Source organism: Lethenteron reissneri, chromosome 49, assembly GCF_015708825.2.
Source record: "Lethenteron reissneri isolate LAM-NWPU_2019-01 chromosome 49, ASM1570882v1, whole genome shotgun sequence".
NCBI lineage: Eukaryota > Metazoa > Chordata > Hyperoartia > Petromyzontiformes > Petromyzontidae > Lethenteron > Lethenteron reissneri.
The window spans coordinates 335,968-352,211 of NC_083827.1; the positions used below are offsets into that span (position 1 = coordinate 335,968).

Below are 16,244 nucleotides of genomic sequence, written 5' to 3' on the forward strand. Positions count from 1 at the left end.
GGCAGCTGGGACCATAGTCACCAAGAAAACAGTTGGTAACACACTACGCCATGAAGGACTGAAATCCTGCAGCACCTGCAAGGTCCCCCTGCTCAAGAAAGCACATATACATGCCCGTCTGAAGTTTGCCAATAAACATCTGAATGATTCAGAGGACAACTGGGTGAAAGTGTTGTGGTCAGATGAGACCAAAATGGAGCTCTTTGGCATCGACTCAACTCGCCGTGTTTGGAGGAATGCTGCCTATGACCCCAAGAACACCGTCCCCACCGTCAAACATTGAGGTGGAAACATTATGTTTTGGGGGCGTTTTTCTGCTAAGGGGACAGGACAACTTCACCGCATCAAAGGGACGATGGACGGGGCCATGTACCGTCAAATCTTGGGTGAGAACCTCCTTCCCTCAGCCAGGGAATTGAAAATGGGTCGTGGATGGGTATTCTAGCATGACAATGACCCAAAACACACGGCCATATTTGAATTCACAGTACGAATCTGTAAGTGAGCAAACCTATTATGGATATTTGGCCACACGAACCCAATCACATTTTCCCGGCACCGCTCTGCCGCTCCCCCCGTGTGCGCCAGGAGGCGCTGGGTCAGGTCGGGCTGGCGGAGGTGGAGGAGCCTCGCGTGGGGCCGGCGAGCCGCGAGGCGTGCGCACGCCCCAACACGCTGGAGCTGAGGACGGCGCGCGCAGCACGCCCACATGACTGCCAGACGCTCGTGCGCAAACGGAAGGACGCGCTGCTGGTCTCCCGGTGAGTGTCCCGTGTGCTCTGGTGCAGGCCATGTGATCTCTGGTGAGTGTCGTGTAGTCTCCGGTGATTGTTTCGTAATTCAGAATTCTTGAACTGGTGGCCAAATTTGGTCCTGCGAATGTCCGCCGAGCTAGCGCTTGCGCAGATTGTCATGTCATGTTATGACCTCTGTCCCGCACCTCCGATTAACATGGTTGGCTACGTTTGATACGAAACAGTTCTACATACATACGTCTGTACATGTGACATATGACGTCACGTGCCCCGCCGACACTCGCTATTTTATTTGTGGCCCACCGGAATTTTTTTTTTTTATCTTGAAGTAAAATCTATTTTGTATGTTGTGTGGTGTCCAGCCAATGTGTGTGATGTCTCCCAATGGTCTGTGTTCCCCCGGCTTGGCACCATGAGAAATGCTTTCCTGTGCTCTTGCCCTCGTCGGCAGGTACTGGTTGTCGGCCGACACAAAGGAGGAGCGCGACTTGTGGATGAACAAAGTGAACCAGGTGCTGCTTGACCTGCGCACCTGGCAGCCACGGAGCTCTTGCAAGCCCTAAGGGTCCCCAAAAGCTGCTCGCACTCCTATGCATTCGCACGTCTCGCATGTTCACAGTTACAATATACTGGCTTTATACAACTTCTAAATGCGACCACATCTCAATACGCTTAACAAGAATAGTGGGAATACTTTTTTTGTAGAGCGAGGCGCAGTCGGTCTAAGAGCAGAGGAAATATGAAGGTTTTGAGCGTGGACTTGAGCAGTGGCAGGTAGTGGATAGCACAGATGGATGGGGGAGAAGGAAGTTCCAGCTACACTCACTCCACGGTTAGTCTCCCTTCTACGACTCCTGTCTCCATGTGCCTTCTCGTACATGAACACACTCCCGCTCTTCTTTGATTTGAGCTTTTGTGAGGTCAGCGCTGGTCACTTTTGTGCTCGTTAGAGCTGTGTTCAAGCTGACCTGTTGAGCAGCAACTGCCTAGGTTGTGGCTGATATTGCCACCGTGCTGTTATTTTCCGCCAAGCATACAAACTTCACAGGGAGAATTCGCTATGTGGAAAGCTATGGTTACCGGCTTGGTATTTTGCATGGCCAGTTTTTCCGTTTTTAGATGACGGTTTCAGAATCTGAGTTACTCAATACTCCTAATTGCTGCATGTGCAGTGTGCAACACTTTATACTCATGTACTGAATTTAGCTGCTGTTATAATATGTACTTTTGGCAATGTTACGGCTGCAGTGGCTCCTCAAACTTGAGCCACTGAAATAGCGCACCTCGTAGTGCTAACACATTGTAGCCTAATGTCCCATAGGGGACGAAGATGAGTAAGTAGTGATAACACTAAGTATATAGAAGGATTCTGCATGCAAGCAGCAATTCACTAAACACTACGTACTGCCTTTTAAAATGTAAACGCAATACTCGGTGCACATATCTGTAGTGCTAAAGCAGCTGCCTAGTCATAGCAACAAAATTGGCCCCACCTTTAGCAGACGATACCTGGTGCGAAGCTTTTGAATGATTCACTTGCAAGCCAGTTCCTAGGATGTTACCTTCACATGCCATACATACTTGCCTTTGCAATGAACGTTATTACCACACTTGAATACAGCAATACTGTCCAAGATGAGGTGTAATGCATTGATAAGGTTTGTGTATCTCCTGCTGTAGTTGGTCCATGTTGACAGCTGTGTTACCTTTGGACAGTTAAAAGGGCCAGATGCCGCATTTGGTCCTTTACGGTAACTTAATGGACGCACCACAGCATTGGCCAAAGTTCATTGTGAACGCCAAAAATGAGGATTCCAAATGTGAAAGCGTAACGACTACAGGGGTAGGTCACACGGCTTGGGAGCGTAGCACTACACCTGATGCTCACGTCAACCTTAATGCTTAATTTTTTTCACCTTTTGATTCGCTATTGTCGGTGTACAGACACGACCTGGTGGTTAGACTGAGAAAACAAGGGCAGGTAATGTGCACACGACGCGAGTTAGTGTAGCTTGGGCCCAGTGAGCTGCCAAACTCTCATCACCCAGCACTTTATGAGCAATGTCTTGCCTTTTAATTCTTCAGTCTTGCGCACAACCAGTCCAGTCAGCAGCTCCAAATGGAGGCCATTTAAACGACAGCTATTGGGGTTTGTGAGCATGATACCCTGGGCAGCCATGGCCGTGTGCGTTGTATGTATGTTGAATTTATTTTTCACCATACGCAGCCAACCATGCTAATCGGAGGTGCAAATATTTTGATTAAATCGACACAGCGGCCATGAATGTGAGCGCTCAGGCCACTGAACGGTCAAGTTGGTGGAACACAGAAACTTTTTGTGACACCGGTTGAGGGGGTGCCTGCAGGAGGCAGTACACCAAGTAGGGTTCCTGACATGCCATCCGTGTAACACAGTTTGAGTGGAATTCAAGTTTCCTCCAGCAAATGAGAATAAAGTGGCTCTCGCATCACACGCAGGACCCTCGTGAGAATTATTCTTAAGACTCGGGAGAGGTTTCCTGAAAATGTTCTTCAAATTATATTTCCTTTTGTTGAGTAGAACTGCCATTTCATGTGCAGGCACCCTATTCCCTTCTCTTAACACCTCCGTAGATGTTTGTCCCCTGTGTAGGGGTGTTAGAGAGAGAGCCCGTTATGCATGGCAGCCTATGGCAAACAAACACAGTGGGCGGGGCTACGTAAGTGCACGGGGAGGTGCCCTCTACGACGTCCGAGCCAGGCACCCTGGGGGGGGGCTGGTTCGAACGTTATGATCCCCCGGGGCCCCACCCCTCAGCGAGGGGTTGGGTATAAAAGGGGATGTATCAAAGGGCTCGGCAGTTATGTTAAAAGCTAACCAGAGAAGACTGAAGACGTCTTAGATAGAGCCCTGGACTCCCCTGGTTCGCTGTCCTTATCAGGGCCGAACAAGACAGAGCCAGCGGCCGTGGTCCCGAAAGCCAGAGCCGGTGCTCTTGTAAGAGCTGGTCTGGGACTCCGGGTACCGGGCCCGACTTACCAGTGTCGGGCCAGATAGCCTCCCCTAGCCCATTAGTGGAGGACTAAGAGGCAGGCTAGGAGTAGCTAGGACGTGTATCCTCAGCTAGTCGGGTGAGGGGGCCAATACCCCCTCCAGTGCTGTATGCCACGAACGTGCTGTGTCAAATAAACCCGTGTGCCTCCAACTCCGGTGTCCAAGAGTCGTGAAAGCTACTACACCTGTATAGGAGACGAGAGATGAGAAAGCAATCTTCACTTAAACAAGACCAGTCATATGTTTGTGAACGTCTTTAAAGGTCCTGATCCAGCACTTTCAAGCATCCATGGTCAATCCAAGGAGTACCATGACCAGTGAGTGCCAGGGAAGCGAGCTGTTGTGCTATGGAGAGAATGCTGCCAGCAAAGCGATGTGGTAGTTCCACCAATTGCTGCGGAATACTTGGCCAGTATTGTTTGAAGATGTTTTAGTGTGTGTAGGAATTAACTAATCGCTAGAGACCTTTCATATTTACATGCTCGTGAAATTCAAGACTGATTATTATCAACGGTTCATCGTGGTATATTTGGAGTAGGTAACAACTGCTTTCACGTGTATTTTCATGCAAATAATTGATTTTTATATAAATTATATCTTGCATTTAATGGAAATAAATATTTTAACATTGGTCTTAACCCTGGAACGTAGATGTAGATTCAACTAATCAATGTGCCTTGTTTTAAAATTCAGTTGATAAAATGATTGTACCGTATAAACGTGCTTATTTGAGTCGTGAATTGTACTCAACTCAATAAGCAATGGTAACAAAAATATATCGGCTATAAAGACGGACTTGTATTAAGCCTGTACTGTCTTCAACAACACTCCTGAGCGCCAGACCTCGCGGAACTTTCCTCTGCATCGCCACCAACGACGACAACCGCCATTTGCCACGAAGTGGTGGTGACGTCCCACGACGCTTATGCCAGGCTATGTGCACTGAGGGCCACGTTAAGTGTCGAACGCCCCCTGGTAGGTCACGGGACAGACCCAGGTGCCATGGGTTGATAAACTTTCCTCTGCATCACCACCACGGCTCGCGAGCACGCATTGTGCACTGGAGTGCACTCCCAGTGCAGACCGAGCCCACGACTTACCTTCCACGGCCCTGGCGATTGGAAGGGTTTTGAAATCATAACTGGCGTTTAGTGGATATATGGTCTCAAATCATAATCCCAAGGCAGATATTTCACGAGTTGGTCCCAACCGCTTGAGGTTGCAAATAAATGTTAATTGTGGGTTTTTGGAAAGGTCTATAGCCGCCAGGCATAGAACAATTCACCTACCTCCACCAATTTGTTACAAAAACTTTGTATTCAGGAATATTTTAATGATTGCTTGCACCGTATTTGCAATGTCATTATATTACCTTGTTCTGTCTGACGTACCATTAGCCAATGTAAAATCATTTTTTGTGAGCGTAAGAATATATTTTAGTTAATAAATCTTGACATGCTTATTTGCTGCCTGATGTTCGGATAGTCACCCTATGAAGACCATCCCAAGAAAGGATATTGGCACTGCTAAAGTGTTGACACCTCAGGTGGTCCAAGCTTTTTTCTCTGGCTTGTGTTAAAGTATGTGAACATCGATGTCATTGGCTAGTGTAGTTTTGATTTAATGGTTGTAGAACTGGAAATGTGTATCTAGTTTTTCTCCCAGAGCATAAGCGCCTCTGCTGGGCGGGCAGTGGTTGCCATGTGAGAGGGTGGCGGTTCCTTGGTGGTGGTGTTGTTCACGACTTGTGGATCGTGCGGTCCATTTAGATGCCCAGGACTTGTCACCGGGCAGCACGATCCACCGTGACTTATAATATTGTCTCTCGTCACAGTAGGAAACCTTGGATGCTGAACATTTGTACTGTTAGTTATACTATGTTTTACCACACATGCCTTGTTTATTTTTCTTATGGTCGCGTTTGCGTCGCTATTGGGGTCATGTATGTGTCTGGCGCAAAATAATCTGATGGGTAAATCGAGGTCTTATCAAGAGATCGGTTTGCACTTCATTGAAACGACATCTGTTTCTCATGGTCACTAACAAGTGAACAGTTATGAAAGCACATTTCACATGAATCTTGATGCCCCCCTTTTGCACGTCACTGTTGCCAAACGGTGCCAACGTGAGCATCTCCCTCGAGCTCTGAGTTGGCACTGTTTGGAGTCTGAATGTATGGATTGAATCTCTCGGTTGTAGTTTTCCTTTCTCCTGTTAGAATTTGCAGAATTGTCACTTTAGACGAGCAAAACTCGTACTGAATGTCTATTTGTGTTTGTTTTTAATTCAAACTCTTTGGTCTATAGTTGCAACCGTATTGCCTTGGTCTCTTTTTAATGTATAATTTCTGTTCATAGGTATGTGGTAACTTTTAAGGAGCTATATTTTCAATAAATTGAAAGTTATAGGACTCATTTGTTGCACATGATTCTGTCCTTGATGTCTGACCCTATATTTAGTCTGGTATGCACACACGAGAGTGCAAAAGACATTGTAAATTGACGCCACATTCTGCTACTCCTGACACGGTTATCTAGGTTTGACCACATGAATGTGAAATATGTAGTTTTTGCTCTGCATCTACGTCAGCAGCGTACGAAAGAAGATTCATCAGAATTCTCCCCACTGAGTTTAGTCGTGACGCTGTCCCCTCAATCAGTCAGCTTTTTTCTGGATGTTTGAAAAGGTCACCAATGGTTTGACTTGTCCCTGCCATTAAAATGTGAAATCGGCACCATTAGCTCTTGGCTGTCAAAGCAGATAAGCAGGAGAGCATTGTTTTATTTTAAGAGACGAGTGAGGAGTTTGAGGTCTGTTAAAGATCTCCCTTTGTATAGACTCGGCTGTGTAAATCCGACATTCAGCAACTCCACAGACACGTGTGTGGACGATACTTGGGGATATATTAAACAAGTGTATTAAATCTAATCGGTTTTTTTTAACATGTAAAACAATGTAGCAACACGTATCACGCCATAGAATGTTTGTTATGGACAGACTGGCTGGACGCGCGCTGTCAGAGCCACGGTCGGCAGAGGGCGGTCTAACATCGTCCTGCACTCTGCTCCAGCGTCTATGCTCCCCACCTTCCGCCAACAGGCGCTGACCAGCGTGGTGAAGTATGGTCAAAACGAAAATATCCCCGCGACTTGCACGGCGTGGATTACCAGCGCCGTGGATGTCCAAAAACTCGGGATCACCTAAGCGAGACTTAATCACAATTTGAGCTGCCTTCCACGGGGCGGCGCCGTGGCTTAGATGGTTAAAGCGCCTGTCTAGTAAACAGGAGATCCTGGGTTCGAATCCCAGCGGTGCCTTTTAATTTTAAGTGTTTTTTGCCATTTACCAACTTCCATTTTTAGTTATCTGCCTCCGTGCGTGTCCGCTTTGTGTGGCGCTCCACAGTCCCTCAACGGACAAACCCGGGACGCGGCGAGAGACGTCTCAAGGGCGCCCTCTGGCCACTCGACACGAAGGCGCCCTCTAGTGGCGGCAGCGTGGCGGGCTCAAGGGGGCTTCCATTCGCTTTCATCTCTCGTCGGCATTCACTTGCCCCAAACGGGGAAGAACGCGCAGGCTGACAGCAGAACGCGGGCGCGTCCAGAATGAACGCCGCCTCCATTCGGTGAACTGTCACAATTCGCAGTCGTGCTCTCAGATGCGCGTCTGCGGCCGTCTGGAACACTCTGGACATACTGGGCATAGCGCATTTAAACCATCAGGTCTAAAGATTATTTCTCTGATATTAGGAAGCAGTGCGAGCTATGCACTTGTAAATTTAAATTGAAAACTAATTTCTTTCGAACTGATTTTTTGTGTTTAGTTTGTTGTCCTTCACCCGCATCTCCCGATTAGCACGGTTGGCTACATACGGTGCGAAATAAGTTCAACGCACCATTCTGCTTTGTTTTACGTCGCGGACCATTTCTCAATTGTTCTCTCTCCTGAGGTAGTTGGACTCGCGCCATTAACCTCAATGTTAACATTTACATTTGATTATACAAATAAAAAATAGATTCTCACACAATTCCGAGAATGTATTGAGCATACAAATGGATATCTTGATGCACGACTGCATGCCGAATACAACAGTGAAGCCTTTGCTTGGTCTGCCAAGGCGGGGGGCGACGGTGGGGCTGTGTGTTCTTACGAACCCGGCAACCCGAGTTCAATTCCTGCTCACGACCAAAATATTTGAACCGGTTCTGGGCCTCCCCTAGGTCGACACAGCCTTATACTAGGCCAGGATAGTGTGTGTGTGCGCACCTAGGCCAGGATAGTGTGTGTGTGCACCTAGGCCAGGATAGTGTGTGTGTGTGCACCTAGGCCAGGACAGTGTGTGTGTGTGCGCACCTAGGCCAGGATAGTGTGTGTGCGCACCTAGGCCAGGATAGTGTGTGTGTGTGCGCACCTAGGCCAGGATAGTGTGTGTGTGTGCGCACCTAGGCCAGGATAGTGTGTGTGTGTGCGCACCTAGGCCAGGATAGTGTGTGTGTGCACCTAGGCCAGGATAGTGTGTGTGTGCGCACCTAGGCCAGGATAGTGTGTGTGTGCACCTAGGCCAGATAGTGTGTGTGTGTGCGCACCTAGGCCAGGATAGTGTGTGTGTGTGCGCACCTAGGCCAGGAGAGTGTGTGTGTGCACCTAGGCCAGGATAGTGTGTGTGTGCACCTAGGCCAGGATAGTGTGTGTGTGTACACCTAGGCCAGGATAGTGTGTGTGTGTGCACCTAGGCCAGGATAGTGTGTGTGTGCACCTAGGCCAGGATAGTGTGTGTGTGCACCTAGGCCAGGATAGTGTGTGTGTGTGTGCACCTAGGCCAGGATAGTGTGTGTGTGCACCTAGGCCAGGATAGTGTGTGTGTGCACCTAGGCCAGGATAGTGTGTGTGTGCACCTAGGCCAGGATAGTGTGTGTGTGCGCACCTAGGCCAGGATAGTGTGTGTGTGCGCACCTAGGCCAGGATAGTGTGTGTGTGCACCTAGGCCAGGATAGTGTGTGTGTGCGCACCTAGGCCAGGATAGTGTGTGTGTGGCACCTAGGCCAGGATAGTGTGTGTGTGCACCTAGGCCAGGATAGTGTGTGTGTGCACCTAGGCCAGGATAGTGGTGTGTGTGCACCTAGGCCAGGATAGTGTGTGTGTGCACCTAGGCCAGGATAGTGTGTGTGTGTGTGCACCTAGGCCAGGATAGTGTGTGTGTGCACCTAGGCCAGAATAGTGTGTATGTGTGTGTGTGCACCTAGGCCAGGATAGTGTGTGTGTGTGCACCTAGGCCAGGATAGTGTGTGTGTGTGTGCACCTAGGCCAGGATAGTGTGTGTGTGTGTGCGCACCTAGGCCAGGATAGTGTGTGTGTGCACCTAGGCCAGGATAGTGTGTGTGTGTGCACCTAGGCCAGGATAGTGTGTGTGTGCACCTAGGCCAGGATAGTGTGTGTGTGTGCACCTAGGCCAGGATAGTGTGTGTGTGCACCTAGGCCAGAATAGTGTGTGTGTGTGCACCTAGGCCAGGATAGTGTGTGTGTGTGTGTGTGCGCACCTCGGCCAGGATAGTGTGTGTGTGCACCTAGGCCAGGATAGTGTGTGTGTGTGTGCACCTAGGCCAGGATAGTGTGTGTGTGTGCACCTAGGCCAGGATAGTGTGTGTGTGCACCTAGGCCAGGATAGTGTGTGTGTGTGTGTGTGCACCTAGGCCAGGATAGTGTGTGTGTGTGCGCACCTAGGCCAGGATAGTGTGTGTGTACACCTAGGCCAGGATAGTGTGTGTGTGTGCACCTAGGCCAGGATAGTGTGTGTGTGCACCTAGGCCAGGATAGTGTGTGTGTGTGCGCACCTAGGCCAGGATAGTGTGTGTGTGCACCTAGGCCAGGATAGTGTGTGTGTGTGCGCACCTAGGCCAGGATAGTGTGTGTGTGTGCGCACCTAGGCCAGGATAGTGTGTGTGTGTGTGCACCTAGGCCAGGATAATGTGTGTGTGCACCTAGGCCAGGATAGTGTGTGTGTGCACCTAGGCCAGGATAGTGTGTGTGTGCACCTAGGCCAGGATAGTGTGTGTGTGCACCTAGGCCAGGATAGTGTGTGTGTGCACCTAGGCCAGGATAGTGTGTGTGTGTACACCTAGGCCAGGATAGTGTGTGTGTGTGCACCTAGGCCAGGATAGTGTGTGTGTGCACCTAGGCCAGGATAGTGTGTGTGTGCACCTAGGCCAGGATAGTGTGTGTGTGCACCTAGGCCAGGATAGTGTGTGTGTGTGTGTGCACCTAGGCCAGGATAGTGTGTGTGTGTGCACCTAGGCCAGGATAGTGTGTGTGTGTGCACCTAGGCCAGGATAGTGTGTGTGTGTGCGCACCTCGGCCAGGATAGTGTGTGTGTGTGCACCTAGGCCAGGATAGTGTGTGTGTGTGTGCACCTAGGCCAGGATAGTGTGTGTGTGTGCGCACCTAGGCCAGGATAGTGTGTGTGTACACCTAGGCCAGGATAGTGTGTGTGTGCGCACCTAGGCCAGGATAGTGTGTGTGTGTGCGCACCTAGGCCAGGATAGTGTGTGTGTGTGTGCACCTAGGCCAGGATAGTGTGTGTGTGCACCTAGGCCAGGATAGTGTGTGTGTGCACCTAGGCCAGGATAGTGTGTGTGTGTGCACCTAGGCCAGGATAGTGTGTGTGTGCACCTAGGCCAGGATAGTGTGTGTGTGTGCACCTAGGCCAGGATAGTGTGTGTGTGCACCTAGGCCAGAATAGTGTGTGTGTGTGTGCACCTAGGCCAGGATAGTGTGTGTGTGTGTGTGCGCACCTCGGCCAGGATAGTGTGTGTGTGCACCTAGGCCAGGATAGTGTGTGTGTGTGTGCACCTATGCCAGGATAGTGTGTGTGTGTGCACCTAGGCCAGGATAGTGTGTGTGTGTGTGTACACCTAGGCCAGGATAGTGTGTGTGTGTCTGTGCACCTAGGCCAGGATAGTGTGTGTGTGTGCGCACCTAGGCCAGGATAGTGTGTGTGTACACCTAGGCCAGGATAGTGTGTGTGTGTGCACCTAGGCCAGGATAGTGTGTGTGTGCACCTAGGCCAGGATAGTGTGTGTGTGTGCGCACCTAGGCCAGGATAGTGTGTGTGTGCACCTAGGCCAGGATTGTGTGTGTGTGTGCGCACCTAGGCCAGGATAGTGTGTGTGTGTGCGCACCTAGGCCAGGATAGTGTGTGTGTGTGTGCACCTAGGCCAGGATAATGTGTGTGTGCACCTAGGCCAGGATAGTGTGTGTGTGCACCTAGGCCAGGATAGTGTGTGTGTGCACCTAGGCCAGGATAGTGTGTGTGTGCACCTAGGCCAGGAGAGTGTGTGTGTGTACACCTAGGCCAGGATAGTGTGTGTGTGTGCACCTAGGCCAGGATAGTGTGTGTGTGTGCACCTAGGCCAGGATAGTGTGTGTGTGTGTGTGCGCACCTCGGCCAGGATAGTGTGTGTGTGTGTGCACCTAGGCCAGGATAGTGTGTGTGTGTGTGTGCACCTAGGCCAGGATAGTGTGTGTGTGTGCGCACCTAGGCCAGGATAGTGTGTGTGTACACCTAGGCCAGGATAGTGTGTGTGTGCACCTAGGCCAGGATAGTGTGTGTGTGCACCTAGGCCAGGATAGTGTGTGTGTGCACCTAGGCCAGGATAGTGTGTGTGTGTGCACCTAGGCCAGGATAGTGTGTGTGTGCACCTAGGCCAGGATAGTGTGTGTGTGTGCACCTAGGCCAGGATAGTGTGTGTGTGCACCTAGGCCAGAATAGTGTGTGTGTGTGTGTGCACCTAGGCCAGGATAGTGTGTGTGTGTGTGTGTGCGCACCTCGGCCAGGATAGTGTGTGTGTGCACCTAGGCCAGGATAGTGTGTGTGTGTGTGCACCTAGGCCAGGAGAGTGTGTGTGTGTGCACCTAGGCCAGGATAGTGTGTGTGTGTGTGTACACCTAGGCCAGGATAGTGTGTGTGTGCACCTAGGCCAGGATAGTGTGTGTGTGCACCTAGGCCAGGATAGTGTGTGTGTGTGCACCTAGGCCAGGATAGTGTGTGTGTGCACCTAGGCCAGGATAGTGTGTGTGTGTGTGCACCTAGGCCAGGATAGTGTGTGTGTGCACCTAGGCCAGAATAGTGTGTGTGTGTGTGTGCACCTAGGCCAGGATAGTGTGTGTGTGTGTGTGTGCGCACCTCGGCCAGGATAGTGTGTGTGTGCACCTAGGCCAGGATAGTGTGTGTGTGTGTGCACCTAGGCCAGGATAGTGTGTGTGTGCGCACCTAGGCCAGGATAGTGTGTGTGTGCGCACCTAGGCCAGGATAGTGTGTGTGTGCACCTAGGCCAGGATAGTGTGTGTGTGCACCTAGGCCAGGATAGTGTGTGTGTGTGCACCTAGGCCAGGATAGTGTGTGTGTGCACCTAGGCCAGGATAGTGTGTGTGTGTGCACCTAGGCCAGGATAGTGTGTGTGTGCACCTAGGCCAGAATAGTGTGTGTGTGTGCACCTAGGCCAGGATAGTGTGTGTGTGTGTGCGCACCTCGGCCAGGATAGTGTGTGTGTGTGTGCACCTAGGCCAGGATAGTGTGTGTGTGTGTGCACCTAGGCCAGGATAGTGTGTGTGTGTGTGTGCACCTAGGCCAGGATAGTGTGTGTGTGTACACCTAGGCCAGGATAGTGTGTGTGTGTGTGCACCTAGGCCAGGATAGTGTGTGTGTGTGCGCACCTAGGCCAGGATAGTGTGTGTGTACACCTAGGCCAGGATAGTGTGTGTGTGTACACCTAGGCCAGGATAGTGTGTGTGTGCGCACCTAGGCCAGGATAGTGTGTGTGTGCGCACCTAGGCCAGGATAGTGTGTGTGTGTGTGTGCACCTAGGCCAGGATAGTGTGTGTGTGTGCGCACCTAGGCCAGGATAGTGTGTGTGTGTGCGCACCTAGGCCAGGATAGTGTGTGTGTGTGTGTGCGCACCTAGGCCAGGATAGTGTGTGTGTGTGTGCACCTAGGCCAGGATAGTGTGTGTGTGTACACCTAGGCCAGGATTGTGTGTGTGCGCGCACCTAGGCCAGGATAGTGTGTGTGTGCGCACCTAGGCCAGGATAGTGTGTGTGTGCGCACCTAGGCCAGGATAGTGTGTGTGTGCACCTAGGCCAGGAGAGTGTGTGTGTGTGCGCACCTAGGCCAGGATAGTATGTGTGTGTGTGCGCACCTAGGCCAGGATAGTGTGTGTGTGTGCGCACCTAGGCCAGGATAGTGTGTGTGTGTGCACCTAGGCCAGGAGAGTGTGTGTGTGTGCGCACCTAGGCCATGATAGTATGTGTGTGTGTGCGCACCTAGGCCAGGATAGTGTGTGTGTGTGTGCACCTAGGCCAGGATAGTGTGTGTGTGTGTGCACCTAGGCGAGGATAGTGTGTGTGTGTGTGTGTGCACCTAGGCCAGGATAGTGTGTGTGTGTGCGCACCTAGGCCAGGATAGTGTGTGTGTGTGCACCTAGGCCAGGATAGTGTGTGTGCGCACCTAGGCCAGGATAGTGTGTGTGTGTGCGCACCTAGGCCAGGATAGTGTGTGTGTGCGCACCTAGGCCAGGATAGTGTGTGTGTGCGCATCTAGGCCAGGATAGTGTGTGTGTGTACACCTAGGCCATGATAGTGTGTGTGTGTGTGTGCACACCTAGGCCATGATAGTGTGTGTGTGCGCACCTAGGCCAGGATAGTGTGTGTGTGCGCATCTAGGCCAGGATAGTGTGTGTGTGCGCACCTAGGCCAGGGATAGTGTGTGTGTGCGCATCTAGGCCAGGATAGTGTGTGTGTGTGCGCACCTAGGCCAGGATAGTGTGTGTGTGTGCACCTAGACCAGGATAGTGTGTGTGTGTGTGCACCTAGGCCAGGATAGTGTGTGTGTGTGCATCTAGGCCAGGATAGTGTGTGTGTGCATCTAGGCCAGGATAATGTGTGTGTGTGTGCACCTAGGCCAGGATAGTGTGTGTGTGTGTGCACCTAGGCCAGGATAGTGTGTGTGTGTGCACCTAAGCCAGGATAGTGTGTGTGTGTGCACCTAGGCCAGGATAGTGTGTGTGTGTACACCTAGGCCAGGATAGTGTGTGTGTGTACACCTAGGCCAGGATAGTGTGTGTGTGTGCACCTAGGCCAGGATAGTGTGTGTGCACCTAGGCCAGGATAGTGTGTGTGTGTACACCTAGGCCAGGATAGTGTGTGTGTGTGCGCACCTAGGCCAGGATAGTGTGTGTGTGTGTGCACCTAGGCCAGGATAGTGTGTGTGTGTGTACACCTAGGCCAGGATAGTGTGTGTGTGTACACCTAGGCCAGGATAGTGTGTGTGTGCGCACCTAGGCCAGGATAGTGTGTGTGTGTGCGCACCTAGGCCAGGATAGTGTGTGTGTGCGCACCTAGGCCAGGATAGTGTGTGTGTGCGCATCTAGGCCAGGATAGTGTGTGTGTGTGCGCACCTAGGCCAGGATAGTGTGTGTGTGTGCACCTAGACCAGGATAGTGTGTGTGTGTGTGCACCTAGGCCAGGATAGTGTGTGTGTGTGCATCTAGGCCAGGATAGTGTGTGTGTGCATCTAGGCCAGGATAATGTGTGTGTGTGTGCACCTAGGCCAGGATAGTGTGTGTGTGTGTGCACCTAGGCCAGGATAGTGTGTGTGTGTGCACCTAAGCCAGGATAGTGTGTGTGTGTGCACCTAGGCCAGGATAGTGTGTGTGTGTACACCTAGGCCAGGATAGTGTGTGTGTGTACACCTAGGCCAGGATAGTGTGTGTGTGTGCACCTAGGCCAGGATAGTGTGTGTGCACCTAGGCCAGGATAGTGTGTGTGTGTACACCTAGGCCAGGATAGTGTGTGTGTGTGCGCACCTAGGCCAGGATAGTGTGTGTGTGTGTGCACCTAGGCCAGGATAGTGTGTGTGTGTGTACACCTAGGCCAGGATAGTGTGTGTGTGTACACCTAGGCCAGGATAGTGTGTGTGTGCGCACCTAGGCCAGGATAGTGTGTGTGTGTGCGCACCTAGGCCAGGATAGTGTGTGTGTGTGTGCGCACCTAGGCCAGGATAGTGTGTGTGCGCACCTAGGCCAGGATAGTGTGTGTGTGTGCGCACCTAGGCCAGGATAGTGTGTGTGTGTGCGCACCTAGGCCAGGATAGTGTGTGTGTGCGCACCTAGGCCAGGATAGTGTGTGTGTGTGCGCACCTAGGCCAGGATAGTGTGTGTGTGTGCGCACCTAGGCCAGGATAGTGTGTGTGTGTACACCTAGGCCAGGATAGTGTGTGTGTGTGCGCACCTAGGCCAGGATAGTGTGTGTGTGCGTGTGCACCTAGACCAGGATAGTGTGTGTGTGCGCACCTAGGCCAGGATAGTGTGTGTGTGTGCACCTAGGCCAGGATAGTGTGTGTGTGTGCGCACCTAGGCCAGGATAGTGTGTGTGTGTGCGCACCTAGGCCAGGATAGTGTGTGTGTGTACACCTAGGCCAGGATAGTGTGTGTGTGTGCGCACCTAGGCCAGGATAGTGTGTGTGTGCACCTAGGCCAGGGCTCGGAGGCTGAGAAAGAGACAGATGGCTGTGTGTGTGGGTGTCTGCAGTGGGAAGTGGTAGGGTAGTGGTTAGCGTGCTGCACTACAAACCCAGTGACCCCAGTTCGATTCCCGCTCACGGCCAACACCAGTGACATTATCTGAATCGGCCCTGGACCTCCCTTAGGTCAACTCAGCCTCAAATGAGTAGCTAGTGTGACATTTAAATATCGCTACTCGGGAGACAACGGTGGCCAGGTGTGATGCTGGCCACCCACCCCCTTTGTGTGCCGTGCCGGCCTTCATAGGTTCTCGCTAACGGCACTTGCCCCAACAGTCTGTTAAGGTTATACGGGGGATCTTTGTCTTTTTTGCGTGTGTCTGTAGTAGCTGTTTGTGTGTGTGTAGTAGCTGCGTCAGCCAGTCGTCTCAGTCAGTCGACCTGTGGCATCTGGGTCTGCCCCGTGACCTCCTGCCAGCAGGCATTCGACACTTCACGTGGCCTCAAGGTGCACATAGCCTGGCACAAGCGTCGTGGTGACATCACCGCCACTTAGTGGCGAATGGTGTTTGTTGTTGTTGTAGTAGCTGTGTGTGTGTGTTGAGTTGGTGTGTGTCTATAGTAGCTGTGTGTGGGCAGAACGGGGCTCGGGCTCTCAGAAGGTGATGGACGGCTGGTCAAAATTGAAGAGCTCCTCGTCAAACAACTCCTCAGGCAACTCCTCCTCGCCATCAGCGAAGTAGGTGGGGAAGGGCGGGTTCTCGTTGAACTTCAAGCGATTGGGCAGGATGGTGTCCCGCACCTGTGACAAACACAAGCACGCGCGTATAGGCATGCGCGTATAGGTACGCACAAGTGCTGTTAGCGAGCACTGATGAAGGCTGGCATGGCACCCAAGGGGGTGGGTGGCCAGCACCACACCCTTTGTCTCCCTAATGGCCCT

At 51.6% G+C, this 16,244-nt stretch overlaps 2 protein-coding genes and 1 non-coding gene across 17 annotated transcripts in view; 2 read left to right on the forward strand and 1 right to left on the reverse strand.

The window, feature by feature from the left end:
- Positions 1-6,163, forward strand: part of LOC133354895 (anillin-like) — a 44,600-nt gene extending 38,437 nt beyond the window's left edge. Inside the window, 2 exon segments of the mRNA XM_061572058.1 lie at positions 589-761; positions 1,207-6,163. Coding sequence (XP_061428042.1) covers positions 589-761; positions 1,207-1,318 — 285 coding nt within the window. The 3' untranslated portion in view covers positions 1,319-6,163.
- An 869-nt stretch (positions 6,164-7,032) lies between these two features.
- TRNAT-AGU (transfer RNA threonine (anticodon AGU)) lies at positions 7,033-7,106 on the forward strand. Its single transcript has one exon. It is a non-coding gene; the product is annotated as a tRNA-Thr (tRNA).
- Positions 7,107-7,702: 596 nt separating this feature from the next.
- Positions 7,703-16,244, reverse strand: part of MRPL3 (mitochondrial ribosomal protein L3) — a 35,157-nt gene continuing 26,615 nt past the window's right edge. The window contains exons 10-15 of one of the 15 annotated variants that reach the window (XM_061572074.1): positions 13,072-16,103; positions 12,743-12,860; positions 12,437-12,525; positions 11,485-11,995; positions 10,485-11,347; positions 7,703-8,055 (exon numbers count right to left, since the gene is read on the reverse strand). In XM_061572074.1, coding sequence (XP_061428058.1) covers positions 15,957-16,103 — 147 coding nt within the window. In that variant the 3' untranslated portion in view covers positions 7,703-8,055; positions 10,485-11,347; positions 11,485-11,995; ... (1 more) ...; positions 12,743-12,860; positions 13,072-15,956. Of the gene's footprint in view, positions 8,056-10,484; positions 11,348-11,484; positions 16,104-16,244 lie in introns of all 15 variants that reach the window. The other 14 variants (XM_061572060.1, XM_061572067.1, XM_061572071.1 and 11 more) reach the window with 14 other exon arrangements.